General features: G+C 36.7%; 1 protein-coding gene across 4 annotated transcripts; it reads right to left on the bottom strand.

Annotated features, from left to right (window-relative positions):
- Positions 1-657: 657 nt before the first annotated feature.
- On the bottom strand, positions 658-27,773 carry LOC103101729 (uncharacterized). Of its 4 annotated transcripts, XM_056806631.1 has the most exons (6): positions 27,258-27,773; positions 26,476-26,535; positions 25,338-25,456; positions 12,492-12,643; positions 9,481-9,629; positions 658-7,260 (listed from the first exon to the last, which is right to left on the bottom strand). In XM_056806631.1, the coding sequence occupies exon 6, from the start codon at positions 5,768-5,770 to the stop codon at positions 4,169-4,171; it is 1,602 nt and encodes a 533-aa protein (XP_056662609.1). In that variant the 5' UTR covers positions 5,771-7,260; positions 9,481-9,629; positions 12,492-12,643; positions 25,338-25,456; positions 26,476-26,535; positions 27,258-27,773; the 3' UTR covers positions 658-4,168. The 4 variants fall into 4 exon arrangements, with proteins under 4 accessions (XP_056662609.1, XP_007498187.2, XP_056662608.1 ...); XM_007498125.3 differs by lacking the exon at positions 26,476-26,535; XM_056806630.1 differs by lacking the exons at positions 12,492-12,643; positions 26,476-26,535 and adding an exon at positions 9,194-9,363.

Raw genomic sequence — 27,773 nt, 5'->3', positions numbered from 1 at the left:
CCCAGAGACAAGAATAAACAGAGTTCAAATCCTGTCCGGAATATTTGCTTAAATGTTCCACCACAAATGAGCCACTTCCACCTCTGAGAACCAAAGGAAATCAGGTGTATAAACTATGTCACAAACCTAAAAATACTATATTTATTCACAAGAGATTAGGATAAAAACCCAAATAGAGTATAAATCAATGTGTCTTTACCTTAACGTTTATTGAAAATCAATCCATACTGCCACAGTAGAAAGCAATTACAAACTATGCCCAGAAGTTATTAAACTGTATGTCCTTTGACAATTCAGTGAGATCATTATTAGACCTATTTATCCCCAAAGGATCAAAGGAAAAAAGGAAAGGATCTATAGGTATGGGAACATTTATTACTAGGTCCTGATTTATGAAAAATAATGAATCTCTTGAAGTAGTCGCATGTATATGAATTTGTGGTTTTCAAAGTTACAATTGTGTCATATATGGTAACTTGTTCCGTTGGAAATATAGAGTGGAAAAAAACACTTTGCTGGATTAATTATTTATACTTCTCAGGACCTGGTTGTACAGCAGCTCTTAACTAGAAGTGGAGTGAGAGGGAAAATACGTATCAACTGGAAAATGGCTGCACAAATTATGGTACACTAAGAAATCACTATGCTTACCAAAGCAACTTTTTAAAAATAACTTTTATTTTTTCCACATTGCATGTCAATATAATTTCTTACCCAAACTGCACCTTCAAGCACCCTATGAGCCCCCCACGTTGTCCCAGAGAGCAGAGGAAGAAAGTGCTCCCATTGGTCTGCCGGAAAATGGGGTGCAGCATGCAAAAAATGTCCTTGGGCACAGTAGAGAAGGGGAACAGAGCAGCCCCCTCCATGCCACCAGGGCACACATGCCATGTCTCAACCAACGCTGATATAGACTATATAGATACTACCATGTAATACGTCCTTCCATTCAGCAAGGTGTGAAAGTTACATATTGCTTCCCCTCGAGGAAAATTCATGTAGGAAATAAAGGATATATTTCAATTTGCACTGGCACCGTCTGTTCCTTCTGTGGTGGTAGATAGCCTCGTTTCCTCATGAGACTCTTGGACTTGTCCTGGATCCTTGCCTTGCTGATAACAGTCAAATCATTCACAGTTGATCATCATACGTTATGTTGTTATCGTGTACAAAAGCAGTTTTTAATGAGAGGGGTACAAAGAACTTTGAAGAATTGAGAATTAGACCATGTTAAATAAGCACTTTCAAGAGCATCCATTGATTGCTATTGAAAGATGTGGATTTTGCCACTCAAAAAGGTTAGTAAAAACAGAAGGTTGTTGTCTCTGTTTCTCTCAGGCTCAGAGGGCAAGATGGCTACGCTCAGTCCTGGAGATCCTACAAACCAATCTGACTGCTGTATAGAAATCACAAAACCTGGTTTAATGAAGTAAAATAACAAGGACTGGGTGTGGGAGGAGGGCCAAGGAGGTCCCTAGAAATCTAGTCTTCATCCACCAACTAAGAGGCTTGCAAAAAGCCTTTCTTCCGTATCTTCTGTATCTTCACACCCTAACCTGACTGTGCTGTACCCCCAAATCCCTGTCCCAGCTTCCCTAATCTATGGCCTCTCCAAAACAGTCTTCAGAAAAAGCCAATAGATCAACTTGGCTGGATAGGTTTTGATGACCAGCTAAAAGGGTCACCAGGATCTGCAGGCTAACCTTGCAGAAGTTATGGGATAGACAAATCAGTTCAGGTTCAAGCTGGTTTTCTTCTTCAGGGTTGTACAGGTAGATTTAAAACAAGATCAGGAACAGGCTGGAATAACTCAGAAACAGACAGGATCTAAAAAGCAGGATCCCACAGGGAACCACAAGCAGGAACCAAGAGAGAGAAAAATAGTAGTCCAGAAGCTGGGAACTTCTCTCACTGCCCCCAACTGCCTCAGGGTTGGCAGTTATCTCCCAGAAGCCCCTCAGAGTTCTGAGTGACCCAGGAACTCTTCAGCTTCAGCTGCATCTCCCTCTTTATCCTGGTTTTCCATTCTTTTTCAGACTCCTCCTTTGCATTCCAGCCCTCATCTCTTTGTATTTTTCTTTCTCTCTCAGTCTTTCCCTTTCACAAATGGAAACCACTCCATTCTGTGAACCTTAATACTTATCTTCATTTATTAGTAATCCCTTATTCTATAAACTAACCCCAGCACAAAAATAAATAAATAAATAAATAAAACCTTTCTATGCTAAACCTATTTTTAACTTTGCCTATTTCAAGATCTCAACCAAGAAAAGGAAGGGTAAAGTGTAAGAGTTTACAAAATTGTTACAAAGCTTAAACACAACACAACATTTGCAAATTCAAAACAATCCATAAAATCTGAATATAACTTATTGCTACTACAAAATACAAATTTTTAAAAAAAACTACACAGTGCTCCAAACTCTTCTACACAAATTTTCTATGAAATTCTTATAATACTCAGCTAATACAAACACAATTCTATCTAACACCAAAATCAAACTCCAATTCATATAAAAGTAGAAAAAATACTAAAAAATTTACAACAAACACAATTTTAGCCTAAGCTTTGACAACAAACACAATCTGTGTAAAAAAACACTTCTGCAAAATGCAGGATTTTTAAAAAATCTTACCTGACCAATTCAAAACAACATTTCTCTATTCTATATGCTAACTCTAATACATTTAACTAATCTTTTACATTAAAATGAGAACTAAATTCCCTATCTTACCCTATATATATCCTATATACATACGATACAAGTCAAATATACATATGTACATAACTGCAATAATTCTATGTTCCTTCTGTTACAAGTATTTATAAATTTACAAATCTATTTACATTTATGTGCATGTTATGTACTGCATTCATTATCTATTTCTTTCATTACTATAAGCTCTATCTATACCTTGATATTAACCAAATAGAAAATCTACAGATCTTTCTATTCAGTTAACACTTTATGGATCTAATACTATTTACTTATTTTCTCTATTTTTTTTCCATTAAAAAAAAAACACCATTTATCTAGATGGGGTCTGAAAACATACAGATATGATAATTTATGGAATATGTAACCTAATTACGTGTTCTGTTGGATGAACCATACTCACTGTCTCTTCAGATTTCCTCTTCTCATTTTAACTATTGGCTCTCTTCCTTCTTCCATGTATGTTTGTGTTGAAGGTAACTAAAATTGAACATGTCATTGTGTTTCCTGGCGCATTTTATCTTACAAAGTTTCCAGTCCACTTCTGTTCCTCTTCTCTATTTACAAGTTCTCACAGTCTGTCTTTACAGCTACAACAAATCTTTCTCCTTCTGCTCTCCTGCTGTTAAATCTTCATCTTCCAGTTTTCCCTAAGAGTTGCTTTAATCTTTCACTCCATAGTCCTCTCCTTCTGTACTCTTTGACTGCAGACTCAATTTGCTTGATGCAAATGTCAGTTTTCTTCATCTTCTAAATACTCATCTTCATTTTCATTTCTCTCTCCTTCTCCTAAATCTTTTCCTGTCTCTATCTCTCTTCCTCCTGATTCTCATCACTATTGTTACTCTGATTTTCGCTATTTCTGTGAGCTTGACTGATTTTAATATGGGAACAATGCACCCAGGCATCTTTTCCTAGGACTTTTATAGCTGAATCTAAATTTCTACTATATACTCAGTCTTTAACATTTTCTACCACCTGGGCTACTCTACTAGGAACAATATCCACATGTGGTTTAGTTGTGTTAGGCGGAGTAAAAGTCTCCAACATTGGTGCTACTAAATCAAACCCATTAATATCCCAACTACTCTCTGCATCTGGAGTTGCAGTATTCTCTTTGCATTCCCCAGGAGACTTAGTATCCATACCACCACTTCCTTTAGCTATTGTTACAAATTTACCCCCCCTTGGGTTTATCTTTATTCTCACTATTTTCTCTTTCTTTGTCCTTCAATGCATTCATTGTTACTGTATTTCCCACTATTACACTCCTTGTTTGCTTACTAGTCTCTGCAATAGTTTTCTTGCATTTCTTGTTCATTAGCACGGTTCCTCTTTTCGCTATCACTGTTTCCTATTTCATTTTCTCTATCTCCGTTGTTATGTCCATTTTCTCTATCACTGTTATTAAGGCTTTTTGTTCCTGCATCTTTCAAGGTAAACCTTCATAATTAAGCTTTTGTATCTTCTGAAACTATTGTAGAGTACTTAGGACGAGCCCCTGCCTTTATGTATTCTTGCATTGTCCCCAAGTTGGGAGTTTGACTCATTGATTGGTTACAAATATGGGAACAACATTGCCCCTGTTCCTGCCTTTTACTTTGCTTATAATTTTGATAGGTCGACCTACTCTGCCTCCAACCTCCAGATGCATTTCTGTTGCTAGAGTAAGAATTGTTGTTATAATTATTATTTAGCTGGGATCTAAATCGGCATTCTCTCAAAAAATGCCCTGGCATGTTGCACAGGAAACATCTCATTTGATTTGTTCTTTGCTTTCTTGGTGCATACTCTTGCCTAGGCCTGGATGTTTTCAATGTCTCCATGGTTTTTACATCCTCTATCTCTTTTTCTTTCAATTTCCTGTTTGCTTCTTTTAACTGGTTCCTTAACTCTTGCACCAACTCATCCTTATCATCAGATCCCTTTTCCTTTTCTCCAGAAAAAACATAGACTGCTGTTTTTCTGAGATCCTCTAGTCCCATTGATTCCCAGCTAGGACACTCCAGCCTGAAATAATTCCTAACAGGTAGACAACTTCCTTTCACAAATTGTCTCCTGATATGCTCTAGGTTTTGCTCTGATAAATCTACAAAACCTAAAAGATTTTCAGCCATCTCTATCACTCTATCAAGGAATGTGGAAGGATTTTCCCCTGGCTCCTGTTTCAATTTTTCAAACTTTCCCCAGTTATCCGGTTTTTTGGCATGGATTTTCATTGCCTCTAGGATTGATTGTCTTGCCTGGCCTAAGAATCTCAGGTTCTCAATATTACTCAATTCTAAATGCTGTGTGTCAGACGGCCATGATGTCAAATTTGGATCATTTCTGGTTTCCTGAACAAATTGCTCCTTCTCCTGTTTAGTAAAAAGTTCAGAGAGCAACAATTCAGTGTCCTCAAAGCTTGGATCATAAAGCTTTATGGCTCTCTTAAACTCCTTTACGCATTTCATTGGTTCATCAAAATACCTTGGCATGCGTTGGCGCAGGTGGTCTAAATCTGAAGTGTTAAAAGGCTTGTGGGTTTTTACATGGTTTATCCCTGCTTCTGGCTGAATGTAAGTCAAATCACACAATGGGAGCAAGGAAGCTGCAGCAGTGTTTGGTTCTTTAATATCCTGGTCTTCATTTGGCTTTGGTTGGGTATCATTATCTTTTTGTTCTGCCACTTTATTCTTTGATGCCTCAGTTTCCCCAGTCAGCTTATCTAGTTTTAATTGCATCTTTTCCATTGTTTCTTTCATTGTCAGCACCAGTACTCTTAACTCATTGTCATTCTTTCCTACAGCCCTTTTGCCTAGTATTTTGAAGAAAATCTGTTTGCCACTATAATAGATCTTTATCATTATGTATAATAACACAATCATCACTGGGAGGTAGGATATTACCCGGTCCAGTTCCATTTTCAGCCATTTTATATTTCCATAAATGTTCATAATAAAGTATAACATATATGGGATATCTATAAACAATATATTATAACAAATCAGGAAGCATTGGACTAAACATGCCAACACCCCCATCACAACAACAATATTCTGAACTGTCATCATTTTCAAGCCTTCAGATAGTAAAAAAATGTTTTTAAAACTGGTCCTTTAAATTTTTTCCAATCAGAAATGTTGTGTTTATTCTGGTTGGTCAACCTGGTTGCTAGGTAGATTTCAGCAACTCAGTACTAAGAAAACAAAATTTTTCAAGATGGCCGCTCCTACTGACTTGGCAGGTCTGACTAGGCCCAAAACTTCAACTGATGAAAAATGATTTTTCTTGTTTTAAAACTTTCTCAGCTTGACCAGATTCCAACCTAGCCTAGCTCGGTCAACTGAAAGATGTGGGTTTTGCCACTCAAAAAGGTTAGTAAAAACAGAAGGTTGTTGTCTCTGTTTCTCTCAGGCTCAGAGGGCAAGATGGCTACGCTCAGTCCTGGAGATCCTACAAACCAATCTGACAGCTGTATAGAAATCACAAAACCTGGTTTAATGAAGTAAAATAACAAGGACTGGGTGTGGGAGGAGGGCCAAGGAGGTCCCTAGAAATCTAGTCTTCATCCACCAACGAAGAGGCTTGCAAAAAGCCTTTCTTCTGTATCTTCCAAGCTATCTCACACCCTAACCTGACTGTGCTGTACCCCCCAAATCCCTGTCCCAGCTTCCCTAATCTATGGCCTCTCCAAAACAGTCTTCAGAAAAAGCCAATAGATCAACTTGGCTGGATAGGTTTTGATGACCAGCTAAAAGGGTCACCAGGATCTGCAGGCTAACCTTGCAGAAGTTATGGAATAGACAAATCAGTTCAGGTTCAAGCTGGTTTTCCTCTTCAGAGTTGTACAGGTAGATTTAAAACAAGATCAGGAACAGGCTAGAATAACTCAAGAATAGACAGGATCTAAAAAGCAGGATCCCACAGGGAACCACAAGCAAGATCCAAGAGAGAGAAAAATAGTAGTCCAGAAGCTGGGAACTTCTCTCACTGCCCCCAACTGCCTCAGGGCTGGCAGTTATCTCCCAGAAGCCCCTCAGAGTTCTGAGTGACCCAGGAACTCTTCAGCTTCAGCTGCATCTCCCTCTTTATCCTGGTTTTCCATTCTTTTTCAGACTCCTTCTCCTTTGCATTCCAGTCAAGACCTTGTGCTTGTCACCCTTCATCTCTTTGCACTCTTCTTTCTCTTTCACTCCATTCTTTCACTATGCTTTGAATGGAACAACAGTATTTCCATTAGCCAGGGAGAGAAAGCACCAGTCCTCAATCTGGCATTTCTTTAGCATCAAATGGGACTCTCTTAAAATTAAAATGCTTCCCGCTTAGAATGTAATTTCTGAATCCTGGTTTCAATATCCATGATAAAACTATAAATTTTTATGAAAGGAACATCAAAAATGTCTTATACCTTCTAAATAATACCCCAGTCATGATGGCAACTAGGTTCTGCACCAATTATTTTCCCTTTCTTCTCCAAGATCCCAAAGTTCTTTGATTGGGTGTATGGCGCAGTCACAGATGATTCCTTAAATGTGTATCCCATCACAGTGTGATGAGAATCCTAAAAGTAAAAGAACAGATTAATATACATCAAAGGAAAATGATAAATGAAGAGCATAACCATTCACAGAGGGACAAGGAATATCACCCCCATTTTACAGATGACACAAGTAGTAAATATAGAGAGACTGTATGTGAAGTCAAATGACCTTTGTTCAACTCCCAACCTCATCATTTGCTACCTGTAAGAACATGGGGAAGTCAGTAAATCTTTCTGGACTTTAGTTTGTGATCTATAAACCAAAGGGGTTGTTACAAATGCCCTCTAAAGATTCTTCTAGCTCTTCATTTATAACCCTTCAATTTAGTCTACATGTTGTTAAACAGAGAATCCTGTCTATAAAGATTGGGGCTAAAATGTGAAAAAGAGGGATAGTAATTGTTAGGTTAATCGAAGTAGGGAAGGTAGGAACCTTTCCTGAATCTAGAACCCAAACTTCCAAATTCTTAGTGGCCTGAATTCCCCTAACACCACATAGATAAACAATAAAAACAATAAAGAGAAACATAAAAAAAAATCAATGTACATCTGAGTATTCTCATAGAGAATTATACAGAAACAAATGACAGATAAATGCTAAATAAAAAGGTGACTCAACCATGTACAAAACTAGCTATATAATCAGGAGAGAATTCAATAAAAACATAGCATTTATCAAAATTTTAGTTTTAAGTCAAATTGTTACCTCTTTTACCTGCAAAGAAACTACTTGCTAGGCACAAAGGCTGATATTAGACTTGAGAAAGATGGGAATACTATTTACTAATGTAATTGCTTGAATACTCTCAAATTCTCACAATTGTCTTTATTACTTACAGGAATCCTGCTGATCCCAAAAGGGTTTCTCGAATTTAAAGCCCTGATTAGTTTTCATTTGTCCATTATCTAAGCCCAGCTCACATTTTACTTGATTACTTGATTTTTATTATTTTATTATTTACTTGATTTTTATTATTTACAGGAATCCTGCTGATCCCAAAAGGGTTTCTCGAATTTAAAGCCCTGATTAGTTTTCATTTGTCCATTATCTAAGCCCAGCTCACATTTTACTTGATTACTTGATTTTTATTATTTTATTATTTACTTGATTTTTATTATTTACAGGAATCCTGCTGATCCCAAAAGGGTTTCTCGAATTTAAAGCCCTGAATAGTTTTCATTTGTCCATTATCTAGGCCCACCTCACATTTTACTTGATTACTTGATTTTTATTATTTTATTATTTACTTGATTTTTATTATTTACAGGAATCCTGCTGATCCCAAAAGGGTTTCTTGAATTTAAAGCCCTAAATAGTTTTCATTTGTCCATTATCTAGGCCCAGCTCACATTTTACTTGATTACTTGATTTTTATTATTTTATTATTTACTTGATTTTTATTATTTACAGGAATCCTGCTGATCCCAAAAGGGTTTCTTGAATTTAAAGCCCTGAATAGTTTTCATTTGTCCATTATCTAGGCCCAGCTCACATTTTACTTGATTAGAATGTTATCTAGTCACATTCCACCCTTTCATAAATAAGGAACCTTTGGCCTTAAGAAGCGAATTGTCAGTGTAATTAAGTTACCCAGCATAATTTTTAACTTATCATCATCCAAGTTAGTGTCCAAGTAGTTAGAATGATTATAGATTCCAACTTGCTAAAGAATAAGTTCAAAAGCAGCCCAATGGATACTGTGCTGGGCCTGGAGTCAAGAAGGTTCATCTTGGGGCCTTGGACACTTAGTAGCTGTCTGACCCTGGGCAAATCACTTCACCCCATTTGCCTCAGTTGCCTCACCTGTAAAATGAGTTGGAAAAGGAAACGGCAAACCAAGTCTTGAATCTTTGCTTAAAAAAACCCCAAGTAAGATCAGGAAGAGTCAGACAGAACTGAAACAACTGAGCAACAACAAGAACAACAAAACCCAGGGATAATAACAGCACCTACCTCACAAGTGTAAAATGCTTAGCACTGCTTGTGGTACATAGAAAGCTGTTCGTATGATTTTTATATACAGTCAAGTGCACTGTGTTGGTTGTTTCTGCTTAACTGCTTTTATTGTGATATAAGGGAAGCTTCAGCAGGGATTTAGGAGGATGGAAAGTATCAGGAAATTACTACAAGGTAAAATAAATCAATAAGACACAAACAGTTTCCAAATGCGTGAGCACTGGTAGGCTTTAAACAGCTATGTAAATAAGAGTAATGGGGCACATTGGTGACGTTTTGCTTACCTTTAGCCCTCTAATGTCAGCTACATGGCATGCAAAGGCTTTGCATTTCCTACCCCGGAGTGTTCTGTTGCTCTTCCCCAGCTGTGGTCTAGCAACTAATATATAATTATCTCTGATGGGGTTTTTTCTTGAAGTTGTAAATAGTGGATCTAAGGAAAAGCAAAGCATTGTTTAAAAACAAGTTAGTCATTAAGATACCCGAACAGCGCTAGTTAGTGGTGGCACTGGGAAAGATAAGGCCAGTAGACTGAACAAACTGGACAAAACACTCTTAGGACACAGAAGGTGCTTAATAAATGCTTATTGAGCTGGGCGGGGGCCATAGGGGCAACAAGTGTTCCTACCTAGCACTCCTATCCTCGGGTGCCATTGGGCACTTTATAGTAATCAGAGCACCAGGTCTGAAGGCAGGAGGAAAACTCATCTTTCTAAATTCAGAGCTGCCCTCACGCGCTTACTAGCTGTGTGACGATGCTCACACCACACATCCTTCTTAGGAGAGCACAGCTCTTCTGCTGTGCTAAGGATAAAAGTATGTTATATGTGTATATAAATATATATGTAATAAACCATAAAAGTTGTATCCAGTAATATAAGCATATATATAAAACGATGTTAAAGAAAAGTGAATGTCTAGCTCAAACTTTATATTCCTAACTTGTTGAACAGATTGACACAGATCAGAGCAAGTTTGTGGTTGGAGGACTCATTAAAAACATAATTAAGATCCCATGTAAATTCTACAGAAAAAGTTAATCCAAGAAAGATGGGAAGCTCTCCGGAATGAAATTCAGAAAGCAAAAGAGATCACTGTAGCGATGATAAAGGGCAGTTTACGCCATCTGTGCTGCAACAAAAGAAGCTGGAACATTTAGCCAGAAGAAGATTAGACTTAAAGGAACTATGGCTGCTATCTTCAAGTAGCTTAAAGGCTACAACAGTAAAAAGAATTGGGATAGTTCCTCGGAGGCCAGACATAGGAGCAATGAGGAGAAGCTGCAAAGACAAACTTGGGCTTATGGTATAGAAAAAGTTCCTTGATAATTGTCTCAGTCATTTCTGTGTCTGACCCTATTGGGGATTTTCTTGGCAAAGATATTAGAGTGGTTTGCCATTTTCTTCTTCTACTTATATAACTAGCCAAAAGTGAAATGGGACAGTTTCAAGAATGGATTCCAGCACACTAGGAGGAAAAGCTGGATAGCTTATTATTGGGTACAATATAAGAGGAATTCTTATTCTGGTAGTTAGCCAAGATGGCTTCTGAGGTCCTTTCTAATTCTATGATTATGGGAATCCAAGTTCTGGAACTGATTACCTAAGTGACTTTGGGCAAGTCCATTCACTTCTCCAAGCCTTAACATCCCCAACTGTACAATGAGGAGACAAAACTAGATGCTTTCCAAGGCCACTTTCTGCTCTAAATCTATGATCCAATGTTCTCTACTTAGACTAGCAGGTATCTTTTGATTCCAAGTGATTATTGTCTTTAACGGTAATACACTAACACATCACACGGTGGCAATATAACCTCATGATAAAAGGGCATTCCCATTCATTAAGATGAAAAAAATAGAAAGAATTTTCTTCAGCTGAAAATAAAATATTTTTTAAATACACGCTTCCAAATTTTAGGCAGGGGTTTTTTTAGATGTTGTCAGAATTTCTTATGAAGGATATTTCATCTAAAGTAAATTATATTTCCTCTCCCCATGAAAAAATATTTCAATTCAAGGAGATCTTTGCTTTTCAGGACTTTCCTGAACATAAAGGACTCATTTCTGAAGAAAAGGCATGTTGATATTTATTTACTTTTCCCTACTTGAGGGAGGGATTATCTTATAGCTAAAAGAGCTCTGCTTTTGAGTCTGGAGATGTCCCAGAAGAACAATAGAACACCTGAGCCCCACAGGTCAAACTAGGATCACTTATTTATACCTTCACTCAGGTCTACTTAAAAGGTGTAGTCAGAGAAACTACCCCATTAGTGGATGAAATGAAGTATCTGTGTCTGAAAGAGATAAAGTGAGTTGATCTCAGAAAGAGAGAAGTGACATTATTCCCCAGCAAATCCTGTAGATGTTGAAGTCCTAAAATTCCTTCACATACACATATACACAATTGTACACATGTACTAATTCTCATTTTTAATCATATGTAAAATGAAGAAGACGAGTCAATGAGACCTTTTTTGCTCTGGCATTCTATGGCTTAGCCCGAATAAAGCTCAAAGACTTTTCCTCCCAGAGGAGTTCAGCACCTTTCTGAGGGTTCTTAAAATGAAATTTCACCAAGACATGTAGAGGGCATGATTTTCCTGGATCGATTCAAGGTATTTTCATAGGTTTAAAAAGAAGTGGATTGCCAGAATAGAAGTGATGGTAAACTGAGAAGGAAATGATTCCTCAAGTTTAGTGTTCATGATAGACAAGGATGGTCAAAGTCTAAGTAGATACAGGCACTCTGAATTTGCAAAAAGATGATTCCAAAGTGTGGAGGAAGAAAAAGAAGGGTTGTTCTTATCCTATTATGGAAATTCTATAGATAAAACTAGTCTAAGAGGAATAGGATGCTAAATATTATTTTCCAAGAAAGGCAGTATGGTAAAGTGGAAAGAATCTTAGCTTTGGAGCAAAGTTATTCATTCGTGGCTTCATAGCATACTTCCCTTTGGTGATAAGAACACTAATCTTTTCTTCATTATTCTCTTTCATCTATTCCCTTCTTCTTTGGTTCAATCATTCTAAACATTCATCAGTCCACATTATATAACCTTGAAGATACTGGTGACCAATTTTAGCTTATAGGATGAACTCCAAAAGTCTTAGCCTGAAATTTTCCCCAAATATAGCAAACAAAGGTATCAAAGAGGCAATGGAAGCATGATCCTTATAAACTTCATCATGTCCACCTTCACCTGTGTTTAACTGAGCTAATTCTTGCCCAGGCATTTTACTCCAGGCAATTTACCAGGCAATTACTCCAACCATTAGCCATATAAGAAAACTCACCTTTCTTATAAATACTTCTTCATTCCATTTATGTGGTTTTTCTATAGCATCATTTGTCATTTTTTCTTTATTTATACTGATCTGTTCTTTTTCAATTACTTCTTTTCTACTAGAGAAAAGAAAGCATTTGTTCTGTCTTTCTCTTCCATGACCTGTAAGATAGGATATGCCATTTATTACAAATTATCAGTCTTTAAAACAATACAGTACCATTAGGAAAAAGAAAAACAAAGGACAATGCCTACAAGTTTATCTTGCTTTATGGGACAAACATCCATATCTTCAATACTTTGGTCTTTAAAGACCTCCACAATATGGTTCCAATTTACCTTTCCAACCTTTCACACTGTTTCTTTTGACAGTCTACCATTCCAGTCAAATGAAATCACCGACTATTCTCTTATACCAACAAGACATCTCCTGATATTTGTCCAGGACTCATCCTGTGCCTGAAATGTACTTGCTCCTTATCTCCACCTTTCAGGAGGCCACTAGGTGGCACAGTGGATAGAGGTGAGCCTGGAGTCAGAAAGATCAGAGTTAAAATATGACCTCATACACTTAATAATTTGTGACCCTGGGTAAGTCACCTACCCTCTGTTTGCCTCAGCTTCCTAAGCTGTAAAATGAGGGTAATAAAAGCATCAACGTCCCAGAGTTGTTATAAGGATAAAATAGCTAATATTTGTACAGTGCTTAGCCTAGTGTGCTATATAAATGTTTGTTCCCTTCTTCTCTCTTCCTCACCTTTATCTCTACTAGTGCAATAATTAAATGTTATTGAGCTTGTTTCTAGGGAGGTAGAAGTGAGGAGATACACAGTCCATAATTTCATTGGTGTAGGCCAGTCTGCCTCTAGCAATGCAGACCATCACCTTCTCTGCATCTTACCCTCTTAGAGAGTCCATAAGATCTTGAGATAAATGCCTTGCCTGGAGTCACATAGCCAGAATCTGTCAGATACTAGACCAGTCTCCCTAATTCTGAGGCATGCTCTCCATTCACTGTTCCTTTTATTTCTCTTCTATTCACCATTCCATGATGCCTCTCAGTGTTGATGCACAGTCCACACTTTGTGTTTATTAACTTGAACTGTTTCCATGGCAGCATAAGATATGTGCAATTGGAAAATTTTGGACCTTTGGACTCCATCTCCCAGAATTCTTTTCTTGTCCAAAGAATCCTTTTCCCTTCATTCATTTTAGCAATGTTACTTTATTGTTTTTAAGCTGTGGGTAACGCCTCCCCCAGTCTCTTTTTCATGTGCAAAGCTGGTGAGTTCTCTGTTTCACTAACATTTTGCTTCAAGTTAACTATTAATAAATATTATTAAATATAATACTTGAAGTATTGAATATTAATTTTTAAATTTTACAGATATGAGGAAGAAGAGGCAAAAGACCCAGCTCTATCATTTAATATCGATGTGATCCTTAGCAATTCACTCACCTACTCTGGGCTTCAGTTTTCTCCTATGTACCATGAAGTGATAAAACTACATAATTTTTGAGGTCCTTCCCAGCTTTAAACCCAATGAACTTCCTAAGAATTACATCTGATTAAAAAAATGGAATGCATTGCCTCTCCATTGGAGGTATTTTAGCAGAGCCTGGGCTATCACCTGTCAGGGATTTAGAAAGAATGTATGTTTTCCAAGAAGATAAACTAGTTGGTATTTTGCAACCCAAAGCAAAATTAAACTATATTTTATCATATGCCACCCTGTATCCTAATTTTCAGCCTGTATGTTGAGGGTGCTTATGGCTCAGAAGGCAGGAGCAGTAACTAGAGTAAAATATGGAGAATGACAGGAAAAATCCAATAAAAAGGATTTATTAATTGATTTATTTTGTTCCAGGCACTGTGTTAAATTGTGGGAATATATAGAAAGTGATGAAGGGCAATAGAGAATGAGTAAGGGGTTTTCTTTTTTTCCTTTTCACTTACAGAGCATAAAATACCCTTAGTTTTCCAGAGTGCTATATGTTTTTGGCAAAGAGATAGCTGGGAAATATTGGACTAGATGACCGATAAATTCCTTCCAAATCTAGGATTCTTTATTTAGAAAGATTGCATCATATCACAATTACAATCCTGCAAAGTCAACTAGTTAGGTTAACTGAATCCTTTATTTCCATAACACTTATTTCAATAATAAAATCCTACACTTGGGTTCACCTCCAAAATCAATGGTATAAGTAGAGGGTAGCTATATAAGCTAATATGAAAAATCATTTTGAGATTTTACTGGCCTGCTAACTTGATATGTCAACAATGTAAATGGCAGCCAAATTCTATATCTCATTCAACCAAATGATAAAATGTGTTGTAAAAAATTGTCCACAAAAATCCTCTCTAGTCTCTTTTCATGTTTTCATTAAGTCAGCTCTTTTTAGTGAGAAGATAAGAAATTTGTGGAAGAACTAGTCCAATCATACTAAAGAACAAACAAATCACTAATTAACAAAATCTTAGTTTGGCTGAAATTTAGACTGTGTTAGCTTTGTGCTAAGTATCCCAATTCCTTCCATGACCTATGAATCACAAGCCTAGATGTTGTCAAGAACATTTGAAAAATGGCAAAACTGATAGAAACACAAAAACCAGACTAAAAGTAGTGCCTAAGCAGAAGACTTGGTTAGATGAATCATTTATTTATTTATTTGCCCTTACACCTTCCATCTTGGATTCAATACTGTGTATTGGCTCCAAGGCAGAAGAGTGGTATGGGCTAGGCAATGGGGGTCAAGTGACTTGCCCAGGGTCACACAGCTGGGAAGTGTCTGAGGCCAGATTTGAACCTAGGACCTCCCATCTCTAGGCCTGGCTTTCAATCCACTGAACTACCCAGCTGCCCCCTAGATGAAACATTTAAAACAATAGCACCAATGTTTCTCTGACTTCTGGTTTCAATCATCTTACCAACAATGCCAATATATTCATAGGAAGTAACCAGGCTAAACAGAGAAAGAAAACTACAGACCAATCTCCTTAATGAATATAATGCAAAAATCTTAAAATACTAGCAAAGAGACTACAGCAAGTAATCATAAGGATTATTCATTATGACCAGGGGAAATTTATACCAGGAATGCAAGGCTGGTTTAACATTAGGAAAACCATCCACATAATTGACCATGTCAACAAGCAAACCAACAAAAATCACATAATTATCTCAATAGATGCAAAAAAAGCCTTTGACAAAATACAACACTCATTCCTATTGAAAACACTAGAAAGTATAGGAATAGAAGGGCCTTTCCTCAAAATAATAAACAGTATTTATTTAAAAGCATCAGCCAACATCATCTGCAATGGGGATAAACTAGAAGCCTTCCCAATAAGATCAGGAGTGAAACAAGGATGCCCATTATCACCTTCACCAAGTGAAGGATGGGGGCCTAGCAGTACCAGATCTTAAAAATGTACTATAAAGCAATGATTGTCAAAAAATATGGTACTAGCTAAGAGATAGAAGGGTGGATCAATGGAATAGACTAGGGGTAAATGATGTTGGCAAGCTAGTGTTCGACAAACTCAAAGATCCCAGCTTTTGGAACAAGAACTCACTATTTGATGATAACTGCTGGGAAAATTGGAAAACAGTATAGAAAAAATTAGGTTTAGATCAACATCTCATACCCTATACTAAGATAAATACAAAATGGATAAATGACTTAAATATAAAAAGGGAAATCACAAATAAATTAGGTGAACATAGAATAGTATACCTGTCAGATCTATGGTAAAGGAAGGAATTTAAGATTGAGCAAGAGATAGAGAACATTACAAGATATAAAATGAATAATTTTGACTATATTAAATTAAAAATTAGAAAGGTTTTATACAAACAACCAAAATTAGAAGGGAAGCAACAAACTGGGGAAAAAATTTTATAACAAAATTCTCTGGCAAAGGCCTAATTTTTCAAATATATAAGTAACTGAGTCAAATTTACAAGAAATCAAGACATTCCCCAATTGAAAAAGGTTTCAGAGATACAAATGGCCAGCTTTCAGAAGAAAAAATCAAAACTACAAATAATCACATGAAAAAGTGTTCTAAATACCTCCTGATTAGAGAAATACACATCAAAACAACTCTGAGGTAACACCTCACACCTAGCAAATTGGCCAATATGACAGTAAAGGAAAATAATAAATGTTGGAGGAGATGTGGCAAAACTGGGACACAAATATATTGCTGGTGTAGTTGTGAACTGATCCAAACATTCTGGAAGGCAATTTGGAATTATGCCCAAAGGGCTTTAAAAATTGCATATCCTTTGATCCAGCTATGCCACTACTGGGTTTTTACCCCAAAGTGATTAAAAAAAAATGTTTGTCCAAAAGTATTTATAGCTGTGTTTTTTGTGGTGGCAAAAAACTGGAAAACAAGGGGATGTCTCTCAATTGCAGAATGGGTGAACAAACTGTGCTATATGATGGTGATGGAATACTATTGTGGTGTAAGGAATGAAGAACTGGAGGATTTCTATATGAATTGGAAAGATCTCCATTAACTGATGTGGAGTGAAATAAGCATAACCAAGAGAATATTGTACACAGTAACTGAAACACTGTGGAACAATCAAATGTAATAGACTCTGCTACTAATAACAGTGAAATGATAAAGAGCATTCCCAAGAAACTTAAGAAAAAGAATGCTATCCACATTTAGAGAATGAACTATGGGAGTAGAAACACAGAAGAAAAACATATGATTTATCATTTGGTTATATGGGTATATGATTTGGGGTTGTGGTTTGTTTTTTTTTTAAACCCTTACCTTCCGTCTTGGAGTCAATACTGTGTATTGGCTCCAAGGCAGAAGAGTGGTAAGGGCTAGGCAATGGGGGTCAAGTGACTTGCCCAGGGTCACACAGCTGGGAAGTGGCTGAAGCCAGATTTGAACCTAGGACCTCCCGTCTCTATGACTGGTTCTCAATCCACTGTGCTACCCAGCTGCCCCCTGGTTGTGTTTTTTTTAAAAGATTACTGTATTACAAATATGAATTAATATATGAACCAGAAGAATTTCTTGTCAACTCCAGGAGGGGGGAGGGAGAGAACATGAATCATGTCTCCATGGAAAAATATATAAAAATAAATAAGTTTTAAAATAAATATAATGAACTATTGGTATTTGATCATCTTATTACATTATTACATTAACATTTCCATTTTTCAGTTCCCAGTTCTTTAACCTTTTGGTTCCAAACTGAAGTATATAGAAAATCCGTAAACAACTAAGCACTTAATGGACCTTTACAATTGTTTTCAAAAAGCCAGAGATAATACTCAATACGAGATTGGTTCAGTAGATTCCAGAAAAAGGATGCTCTGGTTGGCTAATGATATCTTTAAAAGGAGAGCCTTTTCAGGCAAAAACCAGTGTCAGAAAAGTGATGAGAGGCAGAAAAGGCAAGAAACACAAAAAGAAGTGGAAAATTAATGGAGATTAGACAGTGGAGAGAAGTAGCAACTAGGACAAGGAGCAACAAGTACTCCACTAGTGAAGAATAATATAGCTATCTGAGACGAAGCCAAAGAGATACTGGTACCTCAAGAACCCTTAAAGGAAGAGGGCTACAGCATTTTTATAATATTTGAATGGGAAGAAGAAAGCTGCCAAACAGCCAGCTGAGCTTCAATTGTTCCCAAGGGAGTCAATCGATGGCCACACTAAAAGCTCTAAGACAGTTCAGAAGTAGATATTAGACATGATATTCACCATGTTTAAGATCACAAACACAAACTAAGTTGTTTGTCTGTATCTTACACATACAACTCCAGCTATCCTATTCTGACCAAGAAAATGATCCAAGACAATTCCAAAGACAATTTCAATTCCATAATGAAAATGTTATATACCTCCATTGACAGAATTAATTAACTCTGAGTGCAGAGTGAAGCATATTTTTTTCCTTTTTCTTGGTTGTGTGTGTGTATATATGATTTCTTCTGCAACATGCCTAATATAGAAATATGTCTTGCATAACTTCACATTTATAACTGATATCATATTGCTTGCCTTCTCAAGGGCTGAGGAAAGGAATGGAGTGTATCTGGAAAATCTGGAAAATTAAAAAATTTCGAAAAAATTTAAGTTAATGTTTAATATTTTTACATATAACAGGAAATATTTATTTAAATATTTTCAAAAATATAACTTTGGTTACATCTACAATATGGCAAAGGATCTGATGTGTTGCCTCTGACCTTGGGCAAGATACATAAGCTTTTTACATATATGTAAAAGGAGAGGATTGGAAAAGATTATTTCAAAGATTCCTTCTACCTCTAAGACTATGACCTCAGTAAGCATTTATTAAGATACCTATTACATGTTATGCACTATCCTGAGAACTGGGGAAACAAAAGATGACAAAAGACAGTCCTTGCTCTCAAGGAGTTTGGAGTGCCATGTTTATAATACACTAGAATCTTTAAGAAAAAAGGCTGAATATGTTCAATACATTTTACTTAAGAAAGTTAGGGAAGTATAGAATGCATTTTAGAAAGATTTTGGCAAAAAAAGTGTATAAATTAAATGGTTGGAAATGTAAAGATATAGACTCTCAATTGACTAGAAAAACACTTCTCTAGACTAGCTTATTTCCCAGGAATTACAGATGAAATAATTTCATTATATGCAAATTAAAAGAAAGCAAGAGGTTCTTCGGGTTCATTCAAATATTATCTTAAAACATCAAAAAACACAAAGATGCAAATTTACTTTGAGGATTGTGTTAGGTAGAAACACACAGAAAAGGGAGGGGATTGTTTAACAAGCTTTGACAATGAACTATCTAAAAGCATGAAGCTAAATCTGGTCTTTTGTTCACTTGAAACTCAAATTCAAAAAACTACAAAAGTAGTCTTCCCTCTTTAGTATATTATACTTAATGTTACTAATGATTTTTTTTTTTTACTAATGATTGTTATCATCAGACTTTCTTTAGTCAAACTCTTCCTTTATTAAAGCTATAAATCTGACTGGTTGAAACATTCACTACTAGTATAAAGAGACTTTGTGGCCTTTAGAGAATTTCTTTATAATAAATAGCATTACAGTGCCCTTCATAACAGAGGGCAAGGAAGGGGGGAAACTGGAAACATTCCAACTGAATGGGCTGGTCCAATGCTTTTTAAAAGATTTCACAAACACCTCTCTATTTTGAGTACTGAAGGAAAGAAAAGTAGAAAATCACTATATAATAGTTCCCATCTATTCCTCTAACCAATTACATTTAAGTTTCTGGGTAATGTGACCAAGTTTTTATCACTGATAAAGAGATTAAGAACCTGAGGTTTATAAATTTGTTCTCTCTAAATATTTAACTATATTTCAATATAATTCTTACCTTTGTGATTAATCCTACATATTTTCTTTTATTAATTTGAAAACATTCTGAGAAAGGGTCCATAGGTTTCACAAAATTGTCAAAGGGGTCCATGACATTCACAAAATTTAAGAACACCTGGCGTAAAAACTAAAAGGCTCTTTCAAATGTTCTCCTTGGAGTTGATGGGGCACATAAAGTTTTAAAGTTTTTTCTCCCTGCATTTCTAGTTAAAATATCAAGAATGGTGTCATTCACTCAAGCTGAGTTTTTTCATCATCAATAACATATTTATTATTTGCAAAATCCTGAGGGAAGGAAAGAAAGAGAGGCTAGAAAGGTAATCTGAATTTCAAGAAAAGGAGCTTGGAGTTTATCTTGTAGGCTTAGGGGGTCATCAACCTTTTCGAGAGTTAATTTGTGTTTCATTCTCTGAAATTCTATGATCACAGAGAGGTTGGCAATTGGAGGTATGGGTTATGCATTTAGTAAAAGTTAGATGGCAGCAGCACTGGTGATCAGCCTCTAATTATGAAGGAGGTTGGGAAGGTGGATGTGGTAGTGGCATCTATTAATCAGATCAGCCATCAAAACTTACTGGTAAATCATCTGTCTCGATAGAAATAAAAAAATTTTAATAAAAAGGGAATGATACAGATTTTTAGATTATTTTGTAATCTAGTTTGAGTGTGTAAGATGAACTAGAGAAATAAGAAAAAAACAGAAGCAAGAAGATCATCAGCATTTTCTACAGTCTCCATCATCTGACACTTCAACATTTTATTTTTAAAATTGACAATAATACCACATTAGTGGATTCATTAATTAGCAACTAAAATTTCCCCATCCTTTGATCAGATGATTCAACTGCTAGGCAGATATCCATGAAGGTTATTTGTTTTAAAGATTCCATATATATCCACTATTTATAGCAGCAATTTTTTGTGTGGTAAGGAAGAAAAAAAGTAAATGCCAAAGTAAATACCTAGGGAATGCTTAAGCAAACTGTGGTACATGAAGGTAATAGAATATTATTTTATTTTAAGAACTGATAAATATAATTAATACCAAGAAGCATCAGAAGGCTTAAATGGCCTAATGCTAAGCAAAGAAAGTTAAATACACACAACTAAAACAATGTACATTAAAAGAATGACCACATAATTATAAAAATGAATGTTGCACAATTACAATGAAAAAGTTGACTCCAAAGAAGAGATATAAAAGATATGTCCTCTCTTTGCAGGGGGAGGGAAAGAAGGGGAAGTCCACAAGTGTAGAACATTACATATATTATCAAACAATTTTTCAATGTATTAATCAATTTTGTTGATTTGTTTTCTCGTCTTTTTTTTCCCCTCTAAAGTTCATAAAGAAAAGTTTCCCAAGAGAAAGGAGTGGAAGAGATACAGGGAGAAATTTAGACTATATGAAAACAAGAAATATCAATAAAATGTTTATTTTAAAAATAAAGTTAAGGATTTATATTTATTCAATTTCACTCTGTCATTCTAATGTAAAATTCCTATATTCTGATTTCTCTTGCCACGTCAGTCAATACACCAGATTTCTGATGACTTAGTTTGGGATTTTCTTCCATCCATTTCTTCAAAGCTTAAAAAAAAAATTATACATTAGTAATTATTTTCAGAGAGAAGCCTTGACAATGTTAGGGCAGTAGGTGATAAAGGACCAGACTAGAGTCAGAAAGACTTGGATTTAGGGACCATTTGTTTTTTTTGGAGGGGTGAGGGTGTTGTTTCTTTGTAACCCCAGTGATAAGTGCCCAGAACACAACACATCCTTAATTAATGCTTATTAACTTAAAAGGCAGCAAAACTCTGCTTAAATCTAACAGTTAATGATGGGTGGTCCCATACCACTGATGACAAACCCATTAGAGAATGGGTGCCCAAACAGCAACCCTCATGCCACATGTGAGCCCCCCCACCCACACACACACACACACCTTACTCCAGACAGGGGAGAGAGGAAGCACTCCCATCTGGCTGCTGGACAGAGGGGAGGGGTATGTGAGAAATGCCCTCAGGTATATGGAGAGGGGGAAGGGAGCAGCTCTCTCCAGCACACGTGCCATAGGTTCATCAACAACTATATTATCAAAGTTAAAACATTTACACTGTCAGTAGTAAACAATCAATGGCAAGTGACATGTTCTATCATTTGCAATCACATTATTAGGTAGTTTTGCTTAAAAGATTGAGAAAGGTACATTATAGATGGGGTCTGTTTTGATGTGTTGGAAGCATCACAACATAAATCAATTATTTTCAAGCGCTGTGCTCCTACTAAACCCATGCCCATGAAATCAGAGCAAGAAAGTCCATGTACATGCCAAAATATTCATAACAGTATTCTCTGTGGATACAAAGAGCTGGAAACAAAGTACATGTCCATCAACTGGGAAATATCTAAATAAATTATGTTATATGAATGTAACAATATCAATTGCCATGAGAAAGGGAATGTGAAGAATTCAAAGAAGTATGGAAAGACTTGTAAGACTGACAAAGTCAAGTGAGCAGAATAAGGAAAATAACATTGCACAATGATTACAAAAATGTAAATGGAAGGAACAAGCAATGAAACTAAATGCTATGTAATTATAATGACCAAATTTAGTCCCAAAGAAGAGATGAAAAAATGTACCTCCCTCTCAACTTTGCAGAAGAGCATGGACTATGGATACATATTATTAGACTTTATTGATATGTTGGTTATACTTGGTAAACCACTTAAAACTTTTTTCATTCTTTATCACTAGATATGGCTCAGTGAGTGGGGATCAGGGAAGAAATACAGTTGAAGATGAATAACATGAAAACAAAATAAATAAATAAAGAACATTAAGTGCTATAGAAATCCAGAGAAGGGAAAGATGGATATTATTCCTGCTTCTAACTGTAGGCAATTAAGAAAAGCTTAATGGTAGGGAAAAGAGGAAGAAGAACAATTATTCTTCAAGACCCAGATGAAGGGCTAAGATTTTAAAGCCTTTTGTATCTTGGCTTCTTCCTATCTTTTAGTCTTCTTTCATCACACTCTCCTCCATGTATGCTGCAATTCAGTATCACTGGCCTCATTTCTATTCTCCTACAAAACATTCTCATTTCAAGACACCATGCATTTTCACTGGCTGTCACCTGTCCCTGAAATTTCCTCCATCACCACTTCCTGGTTTCCTTCAGGTCCCAGATAAAAATTCTGCCTTCTGAAATAAGTCATTTCAACCTCTTACAGATAGTACTTTTCCCCCAATATAACCTAGTTTATTTTATATATTTACAATTTTGTATATATATACATATATATATACACACACACACACACAACTAAATATATTTGTGTGTATATATGTGTGTATATATATATAGTTAAATTTTTATTGTGGTTGGACTCTGAATATTTATATATGTGGTCCCTAGGGACTTAATTTCTAAAATCCCAAATATGACTTACTAAAGTAAATGGAATTTATGGTAGTTTATTTACAATAGAGGGAAGATATTAAGGAAGAGAGCAGGAGCACGCTCTGACTTCCTCTGATACCAGTTAGAATTTCTAAGCCCCAGCCAGGGGAAGAGTCTCAAGATGATGGGCCTTTCCTGAAGGCTTCACACCTCCAGAAAGACAGGGTCACTAAATCAGCCTTTTACTCACCAACGGTGACTTTAAAATGGAAAGAAGTCTGGGGGTCTGTCTTCCGGTCGCTCCTCAAATGCCAAGTCAGAAAGCTCTTTGATCTCCTTGAATTGAATATCAAATCAAATCCCTTCTTCAGGTCTCTGATCCTCTTTTTAAGGATGTTTTTCTCTTGTGTCACCTCCCCTAAATTTCATGTCTACCAATCACAGCAGACTCTTTGCTCCAGGACTGTCTGCTCTTTAGTTCACACCTTCTTTGGTTAGATTATATATTTTGGGTTACTTAGTTATCACCTGGGGATTAAAATCTAAAAATAGATTTTGGATTACAATTCAATCTTCCCAATAAAGGAAGAGCTAAGTACCTTCATTGTTACAATCAAGGGATTACAATTTAATCTTCACAATAAAGGAAGAGCTAAATATCTTCATTGTTACAATCAGGAGATAGCTAAATCCAATCTTCACTATATATATGGAGGAGGAGAGAGCCTTAACTAAAATGATGTCAGTGGGAGAGGAAAGGAAAGAATGTATGAAAGAAGGAAGATCATATATCATAGAAGAATATCGATTCAAAACTTTTAAATAAAATCCTGTCATCTGAGTATAGCAAATTATTTCAGAAAATATTCATTATAACCAGGATGAACTTATATCCAGAATATAAGGATGATCTAACATTAGGATCATGTATTCATTAGGAATACATTCAAATTAAAACCAAAATATCTCTATTGATGCAGGAACATCACTCAAACTTGGGGCTCACTGGATTTTAGGGACAGAGAAGAAAGCAAAATCAAAGATGATTCCTAAGGGGAAAAAATTCATGGTAAGAAAGGTAGGAAAAAGACTAGTTTCTTAGAGGTAAAGGGAAGAGAGGTGATTTTCAATGGTCAAAGGATCATTTGGGTCAGATCTTTAGAACTGTAGATGACATCCTCCAATAAATTTCATGTTTTTCTATGGCAAAAAATAATCAGTTGGTAGTCAGTCTTTTATCTGAGAAGGCTCTCTGAATTCAACTGGTTCAGCTCATGGGAAATGTACATGTAATATTTCATACTGCTGGCACAGCCCTTGAAAACCCTTCCCCATCAGAGTAGCATTTGAAAGACAAGATAATCAGTTGTTCCTGATGCTCCTTAGGGGTCAGTGAGAACAAGGGTGGAGAAAATGGCATTGGAATTGACAAGAAAGAGGTCATTTGGTGACCCATTAGAAAACAAATTCAGTAGTGAGCAAAGAAGCCAAATTGAAAAGACTAGTAGTATGAGTGGTAAAGAAATGGAGTCAACTGGAGTAATTTATATGTGGAAGAATTTCATCAGTGAAAGGAAGGAAAAAATTAGGACACTATAGGGTCAAATGAAAATTTCTTCAGATTGTTGTCATTAAGATAGAGAAGATCTATATACATTTAAAGGAGTCCATGTGCAAGAAAGACTGGAAATGCTGGAGAGTAGTAGACTTAGACATAGGTTCATATACTGTTTCTGACAGTTACTGGTGTGATCCTAGATGTGCCATTTAACTTCAGTTTTCTCATCTGAGTAGATCACTTTTAAATCTTCTTATGTTTCAAAATGTCTGATCTTTTGGGAGGGAGAGGAGAAATAAGATCTAGAGCACTGCTGAAGATGTTTACTTTGTGGGGAAAACAGAAATATAAAGTACCTGGATTACTGCATCTAGAAACAGGAAAGTAAAACTGGCCCACTTAGAATGGATTATGGATTTACCAACTAGGTACATAAAAATAACATGGGGGCAGGGGGTCACATGTAAAACATAGATCAGGGGGAGGGCAAATAATTTAAGCCATTTACTTACCTAGTTGATTTTTAGGGGTTAGACCAGATTCTTTAAAGGCCTCTTCTACCAGGATTCTCTTTCTCTTCCATCAGCTTAGAAATGACAAATTTAAATTTGTTGACAGTTGTTCAACTTTCCTGAACAAAAATCACGAAAAGAGAATAAGCTTTCAGAATACATTAGTTCCAATCATATTATATAACTTTAGGTAAATCTTGTCATTGCCTTGTGCCTCCATTCTTCTAAATAGGTATACATATATCTCCAGTCTATGTCACTGATGAATCAACACACATTTATTATGCTAACTGTGCTTGTTCATGAAAATGAATGAGATCACCAAGACAGACAGTATAGAGGAAGAAAAATGCACAGGATAGAGCACAGTTAGTGAACATGATTTAGAGAATCATATAACAAGCGTGTCTAGAAAAGGTTGATTCAAAAAGTAGTAGGAGGCAGTGTCACAAAAACCTAGAGAAAGAGAATAGAGTATTCTCCAAGGCTGCAAAATCAGGGGAAGCTGCAGGAGGGCAGAAAAGGTATGGTGAATCTAAACTCAACCTCTTGACACCAGATCCAGTGCTCTTTCCATACTATTCTGCTGCTAAAGAATTACCCAGGCTGTCCTTCTCCCTACAATCATATATCTTCCTTTTTCCTGCCTACTAGCCCTGCTATTCCTCAACCACTTTACCCAGACACCTTGTATGATCTCTAATTGCCTCTCTATCAATTCCTCTACTTACTGACTCAAATCCTGCCTCCCATACTCAACCTGCATAGTAATTGTCTAGGAAAACTCAACTACCCTAACAGATATCACTTAGACTAGAGAATCTAGCTGAAAAGCTAGTAAAGCTAGTACAAGGATCTCTATTAGATATGAGATGTGGTGTGATATAACAGAATGAGAACACTGGATTTCAAGTCAAAAGTACACTGGGATCCCTATGCTAATTATTTTCCATTCATCCTGTATATAGCTTGTTAGCACATGGCAATTTGCAGTTGGTCTTTAGATTTCATTAGACTGTGAGCTCCTTGAGGACAAGGACTCTACTTTTTCCTTTCTTTGCATTCCAAACCACTCCTCACCACCAACAGTTTAGTAAAGTGCCAGGCAGGTAAGAGGTTTTAAATAAATACTACTCACTTGGCTGACTGCCCTCCATCTCAGTTTCAACACAAGTTGCTCAACTGTGGGAAAGTCACTCTGTGTGAAGGAAATTATCAAGGGAACTTTAATCCAGAGTACAGAATCTAGCCCTGACCCCTTAGCATTGAGAGTCAATATGCAATGTGGCCACAGAGGGAGAAGCTAGTGGCATTTAAAAGGCAAGAGCACAAAAGGAGAAAGGTTTTTCTTTTACTATTGTTCTTTACCAGATCGACTTCCTGGGCTGGTGCTTGGCAAGTGCAGCACAGGATGAAGGTACTAGGCTAAAACCTGACCTTATCTTAAATTAGCAAAGCTGAAATATCTCTCTCCCTCTCTCCCTCCCTCTCCCTCTCTCCTTTAAACTCAGAAACTGCTTTTTCAGGCACACATACCTGAATTACTTCCCTCAAAGAATTCATTGTGAGAGAATCACTATTAATTATAATAACTACTATTGTTATTAAACCTCTATTCAAACCAAACCACTGCATCAAGGGAAAAGTTGGCTATAAATTTTACAGTCATCTTGGAAATCCACGTTGGCGACTAGCAAGCAAGCTGTGCAAGCACAAGCTTGGAGAGCTTCTTTTCATCTCTCCGGGCATTTTCCACAACTTTAAAACTGAAGGTCTGGCCCAGATGGCATCTACTGCCATTCACAAGTTTGAATATCTCATATTATCCTCCCCGGTATCCCCCAACTAGGGCTCTCCCAGTAGACGCTCCAGGTCTCCAACATCAACAAACTAAATGCAGCATCACCGAATAAAGCTCACCTGCAAATGCCATGGAAATCACCTGCCCCCAAAGGCAGACTTGCAGGTCAGCAGCCCCGTAGAACGGGCTGTTAAGGCTTAAAGGGCCAGGCTAGAGGCTAACCACCCTAAAGCCCCAAGCTGGTCAGACTGAAGAGGAAGGGAAAGCGAAGCCTGAGGCAGTCGGTCGTATAATCCAGACATAAGTAGGGTCTAATATGCTCCTTATGTGGCCCGCCCTCTGCGGTCAAATTGTCTCCCTTTTGGCACCCAAAGCAGCGGGCGGATGTGCAAGCAAAACGGTTAACTCCAAGCTGTCACCCATGCAACCCAGAGATCAAAGAGTGAGCCCGAGTTCGCCCAGTGCTCAGGCTCCTTTAAGTGACAGGGGGCGGGATGGGGCCGGAATCCAGGTGAATCCAAGCGCCCAAAAGCCAGCTGGGATTGGGGGGAGGGGCGTGTAAATCAGCTGATTTCTGGAGCGGCATGAAGAGAGGAAGACACTCATACGGGAAATTGAAAATCGAACAGCTTGGA

This window comes from Monodelphis domestica, chromosome 7 (genome assembly GCF_027887165.1).
Source record: "Monodelphis domestica isolate mMonDom1 chromosome 7, mMonDom1.pri, whole genome shotgun sequence".
NCBI classification, from domain to species: domain Eukaryota; kingdom Metazoa; phylum Chordata; class Mammalia; order Didelphimorphia; family Didelphidae; genus Monodelphis; species Monodelphis domestica.
Note: the sequence above shows the minus strand (reverse complement) of the source record. Positions and strands in the feature narration are given on the sequence as shown.